Below are 15,368 nucleotides of genomic sequence, written 5' to 3' on the forward strand. Positions count from 1 at the left end.
TTAAATCACAGAATCACTAGGTTGGAAGAGACCTTCAAGATCATTGAGTCCAACCCATACCCTAGCACCTCGACTAAACTGTGGCACCGAGTGCCACATCCAGTCTTTTTTTAAACGCATCCAGGGATGGTGGCTGCAGCACCTCTCCAGGCAGACCATTCCAGTACTTTATCACTTTCTGTAAAAAACTTTCTCCTAACATCCAACCTATATTTCCCTTGGCACAGCTTAAGACTCGTTAAGCTTGTGTCCTCTCATTCTGTCAGTTGCTGACTGGAGAAAGAGACCAACCCACACCTGACTACAACCGCTTTTCAGGAAGTTGTAGAGAGTAGTAAGATCACCTCTGAGTCTCCTTTTCTCCAGGCTAAACAACCCCAGCTCCCTCAGCTGTTCCTCACAGGGCCTGCGTGCCAAGCCCCTCACCAGCCTTGTTGCCTTCTGGGTGCACTCAAGCATCTCAACATCCTTCCTAAACTGAGGGGTCCAGAACTGGAGACAGTAAATACTTCTATGATTCCCTTCTTCACATTCAGAAGGATTCTCTCAGAGACGCAATCTCTTTGAAACTCATAGCAAAGCAATAGGGATGTTGAAAAGTTTAGCCTACTCTAGATGCCCAGTTTCACATGTTCATGAAGTTTTGTATTTTTTTTTCAAATTAGTTTGTTAGCGTCAAGGCAATTATGTTCCTCAATTATGTTTCTGAAGAATTTTTGTTCAGTATCAAAGGTAATGGAGGGCTGGTTTATTTGCTTCTCTGTCAGAATATTTCATTATGCATAAAATTGGCTCAGGAGTACATTGCTGCCATTCCATAGCTTCACCAAAAGAAAGCAGTGACTTTTGGTTAAGTGTACCAGCTCATCACTTCCAAAGGAGACCTTTAATTAAAAAGTACTGACACTGTCAATGAGAGTAACTAAACCTCTGCGTGAGTCTTCCAAGTAATTTGATGATGCATTAATAATAATTCTACTCTGACCAGACACTTACTAGTAATCATTATTGGGGTACTCAGTGATAGTAGTGTTAGCTTTCTTAATTACAGGGTTGCTAGTCAGTATTACCAACAGAAATGGTAAATGTATTGATTTTTCTTTCCTATTATTTTACAATTGTGCTAAGCCTGACTGTTACCAATCTGTTGTCACTAAATGCCTGCACACACAGACACTAGGGAGCTGTGTGCTGAGAGGCAGGGAAAACAGCATGTTTTCTGATAGTGAGGAACAAGTGACTGTACTGAGGGTAATGGCATTGTCCTCAGAGCTCAGGCTCACAAGATGTTCACTTTGATTTGGGGTTAATTTAAATGTCAGCAACACGTTTAACCACTTTTTTTTTTTTTTAATTTTTCTTAGGCCAGTGAACCTGCATTTCTTTATTCCACCTTGCTTAAATGTTATGGATGGCTGACTGATTACTGTTTGTGCTCTCCATATACTCCAGTTTTTCCAGCTATTTACCCAAGAGCAATGGGAACGGTGACCTGTTTTACAAGAAAGTATTTAGAATAAGCCATATTTTCATTTTCTTTTTCAATATTCCAGTCAATATCAAGTTGCTCTTGTTCTATCCTTTAACAGGGACCACATCCTTAAAAAGCCACCTTCTGAAGAGATTATTAAATCCCTGGCCAAGATCAAAGTTGACAAATTTAGGGAATTTGCAATTTTTGATGATCAATGACAGTAGTACATTTGTCTTTCAAAACTCTGCCAGACGATCTTACCTGTATCAGTGCAGGTATTAATTTTAATTCATTAATATTGATTATTAATTAATCAATAGCTACCTCAATGGCCAAGACAAACACAAAAATGACTATTCCATGCTAACAAAATCATGTAAATAAGGAGGAACTCAATAACCTTGAATAATTTGCCTTGGATATTCCTTTGAATATTTTTATTGTTGTTCATATTTCTTTGGGTGATCACATTGATGTCATGGTTGCAAGCAGCTAAGGGCTCTTTTTCCCACTGTGCTAATCCAAGCCACCCTTGAACAGGTTTGATGGATGGAGCTACTGGTGTGGACAGAGGATGCTCACTCAGTTCTGCTGCCTTTGCTGGTTGAGAGTGCACTGACTGAGTTCTGTCTTCCTTCTGACTGGCAAGGACTGACAAAGCAGGGAAGTATAGGTTGGGTTTGGGTTTTTGGTGGGGTTTTTTTTCCTCTAATAGGAACTGCCAATAATTTTAAAGATACCAGCATTTTTTTATGGAAGCATGTGGTTATCTTTAGCACTTGGCACAGTCTGGTTAGTTTGTCTGGCATCTCATCTTTCTATTTTTGGCTATTTAATGTCTTCCAGTCTTGCTGCTAATTTTAATTTCCATGCTAAAGTCTATGCTAAAGACTAATTAAGAGGGAATAAAAACCTGCAGCATGATGTATCACCTATGAATAACAACAAATAGGAAAAGATTAAACATGACTTCCATTCATTGCTGGCTGCTGGTTTACTGTGCAACATAAGAAAAGGACTTATTTTTCCCTGTGCCTACTGTCCTAGCAGTTGTTGCCACACAGGTGGTGATCCTTTCTGAGACACTGACATTGGAACTGCCATAGTGCACCCTTGGTGCTCAGACCTCAGACTGAGACAATCAATGGCTCTTACACGGAGTGTACAGTTATCTGCCATTAAGGGAGACTTCTAAGATCTTAGTGTTCATTCCCATTGCATTTTGACTGCGACACAGGTACTAGAAAATGGGGGGGGGGGGAAGGGAAGTGGATGTTATAGTTCGTTAACTTGCTTTCTAAAATATATGTACATAGGTTGTCCTTCCCTGGAAAGAATGTGCTTGTATACTATTATGTTTAGCGCGCCTGAATTCCAGCCCCCAATTATTTCATAATTGAATTCCATAGAATTCAGCACTGTAGCAGCTACCAGATGTTGCTGAGTTTAGCTCTTCCTTCTTATAGCGAGATTGATATTTCCAGAAGATTTGGATCAAGAGCTCTGTCTGCTCTTTGAACCTGCAAATAACGCATTTGAAAACCACATTGCAGCTGGAGCGGCTCCTTCTGTCTCCCCTACACAATTTCCCTTCTACTACCATGCGTTTGAGGAAAGAGATGTAACATCTTGTCGGGAAGGCGGTGGGTAACCAGACCTGTGGAGAAGGAGGTGCCCTCTTTTGGCAAAGGGCGCTAATTTTTATGGCTTTGATGGGGAGGCATATCATCGACTGACGGGTTTCATGCCCGATCTCTCTAAGAGGCCCCGTTGCCTCAGGCGCCCCTCGGCCCCACAGCCCGGGGCGGGTACCTGAGGGCGGGAAGGGGGGCGGCCCCCGCCCCTCTGAGGGCTGGAGGCCGCGGGGCAGCCGCCCCCTGCCAGCCCGCCCTGCCCGCTGCCGGCGCTGCGCTTCGGGGGTGGCCGCCGCGCCTCTGCTGAGGGGAGCTGCCCCCGGGGGCGCGGCCTGCCCGGCCCGGCCCGCGGCTCCCCCGAGGCCATGGTGCGGGCAGCCCGGCGGACCGGGCGGCGGAGCCCCGCGGCAAAGGGGGAGGGCGGGGGCGAGCGTCCGCCGGTCCCGCCTCGCCCCCCCCGGCAGGCAGGAGGCGCCTGGCGGTGCCTGTCCCCGCGCCCCGCTCCGACGTGCTCGGGGCGGGGGCAGGAAGGGGATATGAAACTGGCGAGGACGGGAGCCCCGCGCGGCGGGCGCTGGGGCTGAGGGGCTCTGCGAGACGGGACGGGCCGAGCGGGTTCCCTCGCCCACAGGATGCTCGGCAGCCCGAAGCGCGTCCGCCGCGGGGTCGTGCCGGGGCCGCGCCCTGCCCCCGGGCAGGTGCCGGCCGGCTCCCGGGAGCGCCGCTCGCCGCCGCCGGGCTCCGCGGCGCCCTGAGCCCCGCGGCCCCGCGTACGGCTGGCGGGCGGCGCCGTGATGCCCGGCGGCGGCAGCAGGGCCCCGACGTAGCGTGGCGGCGCGGCAGCCCGGTCCCGCGGGCGGAGGATGGCGTGTCGCGGCGCCTGCTGCTGCTCCAGCGCGGGTCGCCTCAACGCGGACAACGCGCGGTTCCTCCTGCTGGCGGTGCTGATCGTGCTGTACATGCTGTGCGGCGCCGCCGTCTTCTCGGCCATCGAGCTGCCCACGGAGCGGGAGGCTAAGGAGCGCTGGGAGGAACGCCTGGAGAACTTCACCCGGCGCCACAACCTCAGCCGTGCCGAGCTCCGGCACTTCCTCCGGGAATACGAGGAGGCGAGCGTGGCCGGCATCCGTGTCGATGACATCCGACCCCGATGGGATTTCACCGGCGCTTTCTACTTTGTGGGCACCGTTGTTTCTACTATCGGTGAGCGGTGGGACGGCGGGCACAGGGGCGGCGGCGGGGCCCGGGCTAGGGGCCCGGCTATGGGTCATTCCTCTCCTCCTCGCGGGCTCACAGCGGGCTCGTGTCGGTGCCCGGGCATGGTCCTGTCTCTTCGCTGCTGCTTTTTTTGCCTTCTCCGTGTCAAAGAGCCGCTGCCGCGGGCGCGCCTCTCGCGGGAAGCGCTCAGCTCTGGGAGCGCCCCAGAAGCACCGGGCAGCCCGACGGCGCTAGGGGCCGAGCTCCGGGCATTGCACACAAGGATGCTCTTCGCGGGGGTCATTTGCCCGCGCGGATCAACTTGTCCTCGGGATACGGTGGTAGACTTTGTGAGAGATCAATCGCATCCAAAGCCAAAAGCTTTAAACGATCCCGTATGTCTTTAAATTATGGGAAATGTTGTAGATCTTCGATCTGGCGGTTTCATAGGCTGTACGCTCTGAAGGGCCCTTTCTGAGGATCGTCTGGTCTTAGCAAGAACAATTAAATAGATTTTGTGTTGTCTAGCTGCAAAGTGTACAACTTGGAAAAGACTGGGTTTCAAACCACTCGGCGTTTTGCTCCTTCAGGCTTTTCAAGGCAGAACCATCAAGTCGGTGGGCACAGCTTATTTCACTTGTGAATAAACCCAAGTTTATTCAGGCTGAAGGAGCCTTCAGGGGAAGGTGATACTGAATAGAAATTCCAAGCAGGCTGACAGGTGTGCATTAAGATGAAAAGGGATAGCACCAGGAACTGACATAAACACCCCAGGGAGCCCATGGGTGTCAACAGAAAGGCTTCATTTAGGCATCTGCAGGCAGCTATAAGCCTTGGAGGAAGGGAGCTTTCTTTAGTTAAAGACAGGCAATCTGTATGCAGTTATCACTGTGACAAATGGGATCACTAAATCTTAGTAATGGTATAGCAAATTCACATCAGTCTCTCTCCACGAATGAAATGTACATTGAGGTATGGCTATTTAATTCATTTTTTTTTTCCTGAAGAAGAGATTAGCGATGCCTTGCCTTATGTGGGATGTATAAGAGTTTGCCCTGTCCTGCAGCACACCCCTTCTCTTGAGTTTTGTTAAGTCTGGGGTTATTCTATTGTTAAAGGTGTCATTGGGCTGGTTTTGTATTTCCTCACAGCTTCAAGCCCTGATTTGAGTGGTTTGTGTCCTTAGACCTAAAGTCTTTAAGACCCAAGAACTGTGCTTCAGTGTTCTGCTGAACTGGTAATTTAAAGTAATTTATAACATTGTTAAGCCCGTTTTTGAGGATTGCTGTAGATTGTTTGCCATTATAACATCTCCCTTGAAGTGTGCTTCTTGTACAATCAAAATAAATAAGCAGAGTTTATGCTAACATTTGCTACAGCCATAAAATTGTAGTAAAAAGATCAGATGAGATTGGACTAGATCTCAAGTTCACCTTCTTTGCCTCAGTTCCTAGAGGGGGTCAGTTATATGGGACTTTTTTTTCATGATGTTTTTCCAAGATGCCATTTCAAACCTGCACTGTTGGAGATTCCACAGTTTTAACAAGGAATCCAGCCTTGTGCATTATTACCCTGAGTTTTTCCTGATGTCAGCAGTTCAGTGACTTACATTATTTTTGTCTTGCCATCCTTTGTACTCAAAAAGAATGACCTCTTAGGTACTCAAAGACCATTGTCAATGTGTCCCTTCAGCCTTCTCTCAACTCAGAAAACCACTGTGTTGTAACCCCTTCTGCAGTGATACAGTTACTTCCCACAGGTGTTAACTAATGCCAGTGTTTCTAGAATAACGTGCGTCTTATATAAATAAGACTGTTAAGGAGAGAAGTGTATCTGTGATCCTGTTAACTACAGATGATCACAAACACAAGTATCCACTTAACCACTCACACTTTTTGGCAAGTTCTATGACTTGCTGATTTCTGTTGCCCACGTTTTCAAGTTCCCTTAATATTTCTGCAGAAATGTCCTCAAGACTCCATTTTCTTTCAGACTGTGTATGGTCTGTAGACTTTGGCAGTTTACATCCTGTCCCTTCATTTGACCTGACATTGCTTTTTTCAGTCTTATCCGTGAGGGCACTTTCTCAGCATGTTTTATGAATTGTGTCATTCTTTCTTAATCTAGTCAGCGGCATTGCACTCTTTCACCATATCGATGGCATGTCTCTTTTTTAATCTTCTCAGTAGCACTTCTGCTTTGTGAGACTTATTGTGCATTTAAATCCTTAAACTCAGCTTGTGCTGCAGGCTGGGCTCTCCAGGCATTCTCAGGGTTGTGCTTAGACCAGGTCTCCTCAGATGTGCTGCTCAGGAGTGTTCTCCTGCAACCACATGCGCATTTGTATCAAACATATTGGCATCCTAACAATAGATTTTGTTTTACATCTCTAAAATCAATATTTTGTCTCTCTTCTCAGCCCTTTCCAAATGGTCCATGTCTTCCTTAATGTCCTAGTGCAGTGCCCCAATATTAATGTGTTACTCTAGCTGCAGCCTTGCTAGTTCTGAGGAAAGTAGGAAGGCTTATTCCGCGTGTTTTTCTGTTTATACTTCTGGTGGCTGTGTACATTCCTACAGCTAAACAAAATTTGGTCTCTTCACCAGTTTTTTAGGAATAGGTGCTTATGACATATTCTTAATATGTAGAAGTTCACCTTCTACACTCAATACTATGTTCTGGTATAGAAGGTAATATATTTATATTTATATAGCTTTATATTTATATTTATATTTATATTTATATTTATATTTATATTTATATTTATATTTATATTTATATTTATATTTATATTTATATTTAATTATATTATATTAATATTTATTTAGGATGTAAGTTGCTGTAAAATCAATATTTAGGAGGCTTTATATTTAGGAGTATTGCTAAATTTGTATTTGTATTGCTGTAAAAACAATAGTTTTATTTATTTTGTAAACTTTATGTCATTTTTTTAAAAATCTTTTGCATAATAGGAATTATTTTGCTACTCCGCCAGAATAAATTTATTTCTTCCACAGTAAATAAGGTGAACCTAGCCATTTTGATTTACTGCTAAAATGTCACTCACACATTACTTGTAGTTTCAACTGCATCCTGTACTTTAGCTAGAAAGAAGTACCATCACGTATTTCAGAGGAAAGTAGAGAGTTTTGCAGTAACTAAAGGAATAATCTTGTCTTTTTAATTAAGATTTGCCTAAAATGTTTGTCATGTGAATTTTGGAACATGGTATCAGTGCATCAAGTCAAGAGGTCAAAATTAAATATAACCATCCTATTTGCATTTGTCAGGAAAATACAAAGCTAAACAGCTGAATAGTGAAAAATAATTAATTTCTCAGGTTAGTAATTTAAGGATTTGCTCTATAAAAGTGTTTATTACTATCAGTCCTCAGCCTGTAACCCCTAATCTGGAAGCATCTTTTGCGCAGTGACATCCAGTGTGACCTAGTACTATGGTCTCCTTTGCACTAAGTGGAAACATTAGGAATGAAAGAACATAACCACAAATACCTGCCCAACTAGGAGACAACCTAGACTGTGCACGAAGTGATCCCAAGGAATTAGATGGTGTCAATACTTCTCAATCCCATTAAAGCAGGTTTCCAGCTAATCCACACATGTCAGTGGGCTCTTCCAAAAGCTCACTTTGCTTTCAATCAACCCTTTGTCACATAATGTTAGTGTCCCTTTTGCCTAGAAATCAAGTGGTAGTAGTAATATCTCAGGATGTGAGAGATCAAAGCAACCTCTTTCTCAGTCAGGACTTAATGTAATTCCTTTGTGTCATCCAAGTGCCCTGCCCACCAGTCTGGGTATTAATTTTAAGGTGGAACTCTTAATGTTCTCTGTTGAAACTATTCCACTTTGCATAGATTAATAAAATATCTGCAGACCAGAAAATAAAACAAGATATAAGTCCCAATTAACACTTCAATGAATGTTTATGTGTTTTATACAGAGACATACAGCATTAGGTAGGCTCTGGGTGTTCAGCAGCATTAGACTGTAGAGTCACAATCATCATCAGGTACTCTGATGTCCAAGGACTTCTGTGGTACCTTGGCACAGTAGTGCCTCCAAGAAGTAGGGAGCTGGAATAAAATGTATCTTCTTAAAAACACATAGCATGAAGCAACTTCTCAAACTGACTTATGATATTCCTGCCCTTTTCACAGGCTGCTGGAAGTTGGAGGGGATCTCTGGAGGTTGTCTGGTCCAATCCCCACACTCCAAGCAGGGTCAGTGACAGCCAGCAGCTCAGGGCTGCATCCTTGTTGGAGTCTGGGTATCTCTCTTGGTGGAGACTCCAATTTCTCAGGACAACTTGTGCCAGTGTTTGACCAACCTCACATTAAAAGAGGGTCTTTTTCTCCTATTCAAATGGAATTTTCTGTATTTAAGTTTGTACCTGTCTTCTCTGTGTGAACTATGTGGGCAGTGAGGCGAAGGAGGAAATTATATCATCTTCGCAAAATGAGATATATTTTCTGGATAAATTGTCGAAATTTGCATCTCTCTGGAAAATGTTGCAGCAAATTGGGCTGAAGGTGTAAAGTTTTGGAACAAACTGAGAAAATAAATTTGTCCACTGATACATTACCTGAGGACCAAAAGGTAAAATTGCTTGGAGTGAAGGCTGGGATTTTTACCATAGGCAGCAATGAACATCCACATGGTGTATTGTACAGAAGGGATAGAAGGAATCATAGCATCTTCTTTAAGCAGCCTCTCAGAAAGGGTTGCTCATGGAAGTGTTGTTTGCTAATGGGAAAGTCTGTATAGGGTGAAACAACCACAGTGTCCATGTTACAGCCATGTCTTGGAGTGAAGGAAAGAGTTCTGAAAAGTGCTAGAAAGAACCTGTTTCCTCATTTTCACTGTGAGTGCAGTTCCGGCTAAGTGGAGTCACAGCTGTGTGAAAGGAAAGTGTATGTGATAATACCCAGCAGACCACCAAGGTCATTAAGCCCAGAGAGCTGGACTACTGCTTGTAGCCTTGAGGTCACCCTGTCTTTCCTGTGTATAGACTGAGCAAAGAATGGCAGCCACACTAAATGCTCCACCTGTGGCCATGGCCAAGCTTGCTCCTGGTGTCACAGAGACCAAACAGTCTGCCCTTACCTAGCAGTACCATGCCTGAATTATTTAGAATCATAGAACTGTAGAATGTCCTGTGTTGAAAAGGATCCACAAGGATCATTGTGTCCAACTCCTGACACTGCACATATTGTGGTGCCCTAAACTGCACACAAGCTGCAAACAGCTCTAATAATTCAAAAAGGCCTGCTTTAGTCACTGAGCCATAAGCAGAGCAAGAAAGGCATCTTAAGAACAAAAGGCTTTTTAGGGAAACTGCAGATAAACCGAGGCCATTTTCTTGCCTTACAGAGAATACCATGTAGTTGTCAACGCACTGAAGTTGTAATGGCCACCAGCCTTGGATTGCATCTGTTAATAAACTAGAACATTGCCTACCTTTGAAAGACATGCTCAAGTGGATGGTTTACTCTAACTTTACCAAAAGCTTTCTATGATATAGGATAGATCTGTATAAAACAGATAAAGAGAAAATGTGCAAAGGAGAACATTGGTTATAATGATGGGATTGTCACCAGTCTCTGCTATGTGCAGAACAATGTAAAAAACTTAAAACTAATCATGTAGTAGAAAGAAAGTATAAAATTAAAGCAACCCGGAATCTTGAGTTTATAAGCAAGATCTAAAAAAGATACATGTGTCATAGCCTATAACGTTTTCTCTTGGACACTGGTTAAAATAAAAGTTAAGCCATGTGGTCGTAATCCACAAGGTTAGGGGAAAAGCCAGGTCCTGTCTCACATGTAAATTTTCTTACTTCGGTTAATGCCAGTTATCCAGTTTTACAGAAGATATCTAAAATAAATCACATGTATTTATATGTCCTAATGTGCCTGTTCCCTGACTAGAATAAGATAGCTGATGTGTCAAGTGCAAAGGTTCATACTTCTACTATTAGTGTTGAAATTTTGGTGAAATTAATCTCACTCTATCAATCTACAGATGGAGACCCAGGCAGCAGCAGAACCAGATCAACCTGCCACTGTTGGCAATACTGACTGTAACTTCTCTGCCAAAGGGTCCCTCTCTTTCTCATTAAATGAGATCAGTAAGTAGTTAAAAGCACTCAAACTCTGTAAAGGAAATCACATTATCAGTTACACTCTCTTATAAAGATTTGGATTAAGTTTTGTGTGAGGAGTTGGCATTTTCCAAGGCAATACTTTATAATAATATGGGGATTTACCTGTTTCCAGGTGAATATGCTGGGAGCTGAGCACAAATTCCCTAGTAAGTTTTTGAACTATATAAGCAACTTAAGAGAAAACCTTTCTGGATTTGACTTTAACCTAGTAAGTGTAGAAGGCAACTTCTGTGACCATGGAGTGGCAGAGTTCATTATTCTTTAGAGGGAAAGGAAGAAGTACAGAAAACCAGGGAATTTTGAGAGCAAAACTTTAAATACAGATCCACAGTTTGGAATCTAAGAGAAATCAAAACTAAAGAAAAATTATTTAAGGGGGACTATCAGTTTCTTGGACAAAAGATATGAATGATACTGGCTCAAGGGATCCAAATGTGAAATATAGGAGGACAGGAAGTGTAGTAAAAGACAAACATAAAAATTTTAAGTTAATTTCTGTCATAAGATGGAAGCATGCAGAAAAAGGATAGAAAATTAGTTCAGTGAAGATAAATAAAAGGAATAAAATGGAAGCACAAGAACAGATACAAAATTATGCTATTAGCAAGGGGTGTCAAGGGTGATGTAAACTGATTCATCAGAGCAATAGTGATGAGAAAGACTAAGAAAAACATTGGTCTGCTGTATAGAAAAGAGAAAGAGCTCTCAACAAATGATTTCAAGAAGGCTGAAATGTGTAATGGCTTTTTCTGTATCAGTCTTCTGAAAAGGTCAACTCTGAACTGGTGTGTGGTACAATTAACACTTATAAGAAAGGGAAAGTAAAAGAACAGGTTAGAATCCCTAAATCTGTCAGATCTTTTAAGTATCTTTTTAAGTATCTTTTAAGATTACTGCATTCTAGAATGTTCAAAGAAATTACTAAAGCAATAATGAGGACTTCGGCAACTCATAGAAAAGTTTGAAATTCCAGGCAAGTTAAAATTACAAACATTTTGCCAGTCTTTAAAAAGGAATAATGGCAGGAAGAAATAAAAAAGAATGGGCTTAAATTGCAACAAAGAAGATTCAGATTGTATATGAGAAAAAGTTTTCTAAATGAAGTGAAGCAAGTCTGCAGTCTGCCTAGGAATGACATGGAGACTTCATCACCAGACACCCCACAAGAATTATGCAGAATCCTTAATCCCATCATTGTGCAGTGAATGGATGATGGATGAGATGACCTTCTTCTGCCTCTGCCAGGGCTTTTTCCCCCAGATTCTGTGATAGTATGTGTTCATTATTCCTGTTATCCTCAAAAAAAACCCCAAAAAACGAAGGTGTTAATTACACTGCATATAGAGTCTTGTTCTGTTGCCATTTTTACTTGTACTTTTAGATTGCAGATAAAAAGAATTTACACTGAACTTCTTAGATTTTTTTTAAACCTTCAGGAAATAAAATAACTTTTTAATATTAGGACCAAGCAGGCCTTGAGATGTGCAGTTATGCTGCCCTGCTTGGTATATGTCTCAAATTAAATAAACTTTAAACAAGCCCAAAATAGAACTGACCATGGACTGAGAAGTACTTACTTAATTAAAGCAGCGAAATTAGATATAACAATATGTTTACTGCTGCTGGGATGAAAAAAAAAAACCACCATAAAAAAAACAAACGTAGATGAGAAAATAATCATGAAGAAAACCAGCTAAAAATAAACAGAACATTACTTTGAAGAACTTGGTCATGCAAGGAGTTAAGTACTTTGCTCAAGTCTCTGTTCTGGCAGCTGTACCTCCTTCTGTTTGTGTTTGATATACTGTTATGACTTGGAGACAAAGAGCACAAGAAAAGCACTGTTATTGTCCATTTTTTGCACAAAACAGTGCTGTAAATTGAATGTAGTCCTTCAGGTGACATGCAGCAGGGACCACGTAGGAGCCCTGTGTGTATGAACTAAGTGTTGCCAGTCCTCTGGATGAGCATGAGAAGGAGCCTCCATTCCCACGCTGCTGCACTGCAGCCCTTGGCAGAAAGGGGAAGAGATCAGCACGTTTGCAGCCCCCTGGCATACAAACATCAAGCCAAAGAAAGCTCCAGGAGGTGTTGCCTTCTTCCAGATGGGTCAACTGGAGAATGCATCCATTCCCCAGCCAGGCCACTCTCCAGCCTCCTTACCTCATGAACTGATAGCCCTGCTATTATCCTACTACTTTTACCTAATATTTACTTCTAAGCTATCTCTAATTTTCCAAGCCAGAAGTTTCCTGAGGAGCTTGCTGCAGGCTGAGCTGGAGATGAGTTCTATGGACTGTAGCACTCAGCATATGAGGGTTTTCTGACTAGAGTCGTGGAGTAGTGACACAATTTTCCTATTTCCTGGAGGAAAACTTGCTTTTTTAGTTGAAAGCAGGGGCCTAATCAGGGCTGAGAAGATTTGACATGCCATGAAGTGGGATAAGTTTGATGGAGAAAAGAAAAACACTTATTTAAACAAATGAGGCAGTTCATATAATGATATATATTATAGTAATTAATATAAAATAATTTTTTTGACTTGGATTAACCCACATTTACAAAGAGGGAGAAATTTGTTCTAAATTATATCATAAATGTTGGGGGGAAGCCTTGTAACGTTAAATCCCAGTATTAGCTGACTGTCTTAACTGAGTTTTAGAATAATTTGGTCAGGATATAAAATCCTGAAGATAAAGACTGTGTTGCTATTTATGTTTACTCATGGATAGTACTTTTGTCCAGTGGAATTATTTCCACTGTTAAAAGTTCAGGTGACTGGTACACCAGCAGTGCATATATTAAAGTTTTTTCAGCACATTAAGAATACTTAAAACCAGAATTGTTTCAATATTAAAAATGAAAAAAAAATAAGAAGCTTTGTAGCTAAATAGTGAAATATTATTCTATAATTTAAATTGCTAGGAAAAATATTTAGTATTATAACATGAAGATTTTTATAGCATTTGTGAGATTTCAGTGTTCCATTGATTTCACACTGCTATCCCTGAAGGCAGAATATGGCTCATGGAAGTGTTTCAGACTTCTTGACAAGTGAAAATTCAATATAACAGTAGGTGCTGTTGATTGCAAATATAGCCCAGGCTTTTTCAGACCGGTTTTGAGTTTGAGGTGGTTTTGTTCTCACTGTGAGAATAAGACCCTAAATGTGATTTTATTCACACAGAACTGATATGCCTATTTTAGGCATGACTGTTTTAATAGAAAGTAGTTCTGCTGAAAATGATAGTTACCAGTTATTAGAAAACTAAAGAACTGGAAAGTATACATTCCTTAGTGTGAAAACCTAACACAGTAAAAAAACTCCGAAGTGAGTAGCAAAACATTGAATTAAAAGTAGTAAAGGCAGGTGCAGACTTAAAAAAACCCAGTTTCCTATTTTAAGCATGTATTTGCATCCATTTTATACTTTTCCACAAGGCTCTTTGTGGTAATTGGTCAAAACTTCACAGCAACACAGCTGTCCAGCCTTCTTGCTAAAATAGACTGTTCCTCATGCACATCTGTGCTAGTGGTTCTTTCATACCTGCCTGTAAGGGCAGCTGAGCTTTGTTGATTCTCTCTGGTAGAGGATAATGCCTACCAAACAGGTACAATACTGAATTATACATATATTTAAAAGTTATTAATATAGTCAAGCTCAAAAATTTTAAACAACTTAGTTAGAGCAAAACAAGCATGTTCCATTAATAGCATGGAAAATAGATAAATATTATACTCCAATTAGAGGCAGAAATATTTTTTTCTGAAATTATTTCCATAAAGATATAAATAGGATAGTGCTGCTAGGGTAAAAGCTTCTCCATATATGCAACTTCTCTTTCATGTTGCAGAATAATTGCTTTTTATAATATATCTTCCTTTTGTTGCCTTCCTACATCACATCTTTTTTCCATTATGTTTATGCTATACACTGGCACTGTTTTGCTGTTTTGTTGTAAGAAAAATATTTTGTAATGGCCAGTTTCTCTTATTTTTCTAAGTAGGAGTTAATTTTGTTATACAGGCTGCTTTTCTTCCTTTCATTTTTCGTGTATAATGCTTTAAATAGAAATTCTCATCTGCTCAGAGAGCTAGAGTCTGTCTCATCCCTCTGAGGCTGCAATATTCCTAGTTTATCAATTCAGCAGGTCCAAGTTTGGATTGTGGCTCAATGAGAAGGTTCTTAAAACTGTCCACATGCTCCAAGGAGCAGTACTGGCCATTCCTTCCTCTTTCACCACAAATTTAAACATCCTTGTGCTGAAGGAAGTGCTGCATTTCAGAAAAGTTGAAAACCACAACCCTGCAACATTAGAAGAGTCCTGGCACCCTCTGTAAAACTTCAGCCTTGCCCATAGTTTAATTTTGATCCTCCAGGTAAAGGTACATTAAAGGTATTTTCGCCATGTTTTTGCTGGATGCTGTGTTCTGGCTGTTCTCTGTCACTTTCAGAAGTTATAGTATTAAACTATTGCAAAAATAAATAAAATATTTACTCATGGGTGTCCTTAGTTACTCTTGAGGGCCATTAGTGATGGTTTCAATGTTCTTACAAATTTGTTCCTTCCAATTTCTTTGTCTGGAATCTGAAAGAGCAGAACAATAGAAGGTAGCAGGTAACAGGCTTGTCCTAACAAAGTACTAAATATTTTGTAAATTTTTGCAGCTGAAGCTGCATTTAAAAAAGCTTTTCAAATTGTCCTTGTATAAGGAGAAAGGTTCCTACTAAAGATGGTTTTTCTCTTGCTCTCCTAGAATGAGTTATCTCCTGCCTCAAGAACTGATTCAGGCGAGTTCTGGAAAAATAAATTAACTGGATGAGGTCCTATTGTAGAAACTTTTGAACCATTTTCTTGATGTGTTTAAAATTGAGCTTG

The 15,368-nt window shown here is 41.6% G+C and overlaps 1 protein-coding gene and 1 long non-coding RNA gene across 4 annotated transcripts in view; one reads left to right on the plus strand and one right to left on the minus strand.

Annotated features, from left to right (window-relative positions):
• The first annotated feature begins 3,956 nt into the window (after nt 1-3,956).
• KCNK13 (potassium two pore domain channel subfamily K member 13) overlaps nt 3,957-15,368 on the plus strand; it is a 57,357-nt gene continuing 45,945 nt past the window's right edge. For 2 of the 3 annotated variants that reach the window (XR_015288428.1, XM_023927717.2), the window contains exon 1: nt 3,957-4,311. Coding sequence is in view for 2 of the 3 variants with exons in the window: in XM_023927717.2 (XP_023783485.2) it covers nt 3,972-4,311 (340 nt within the window). In the remaining variant the exon portion in view is untranslated. The remainder of the gene's footprint in view (nt 4,312-15,368) is intronic. The other variant, XM_086894358.1, reaches the window with a different exon arrangement.
• On the minus strand, nt 8,242-9,381 carry LOC111929902 (uncharacterized). The gene is made up of 3 exons (XR_002864925.2): nt 9,168-9,381; nt 8,908-9,081; nt 8,242-8,398 (listed from the first exon to the last, which is right to left on the minus strand). It is a non-coding gene; the product is annotated as an uncharacterized LOC111929902 (long non-coding RNA).

The sequence above is a fragment of the Cyanistes caeruleus genome, chromosome 6, assembly GCF_971803275.1.
Source record: "Cyanistes caeruleus chromosome 6, bCyaCae1.hap1.1, whole genome shotgun sequence".
NCBI lineage: Eukaryota > Metazoa > Chordata > Aves > Passeriformes > Paridae > Cyanistes > Cyanistes caeruleus.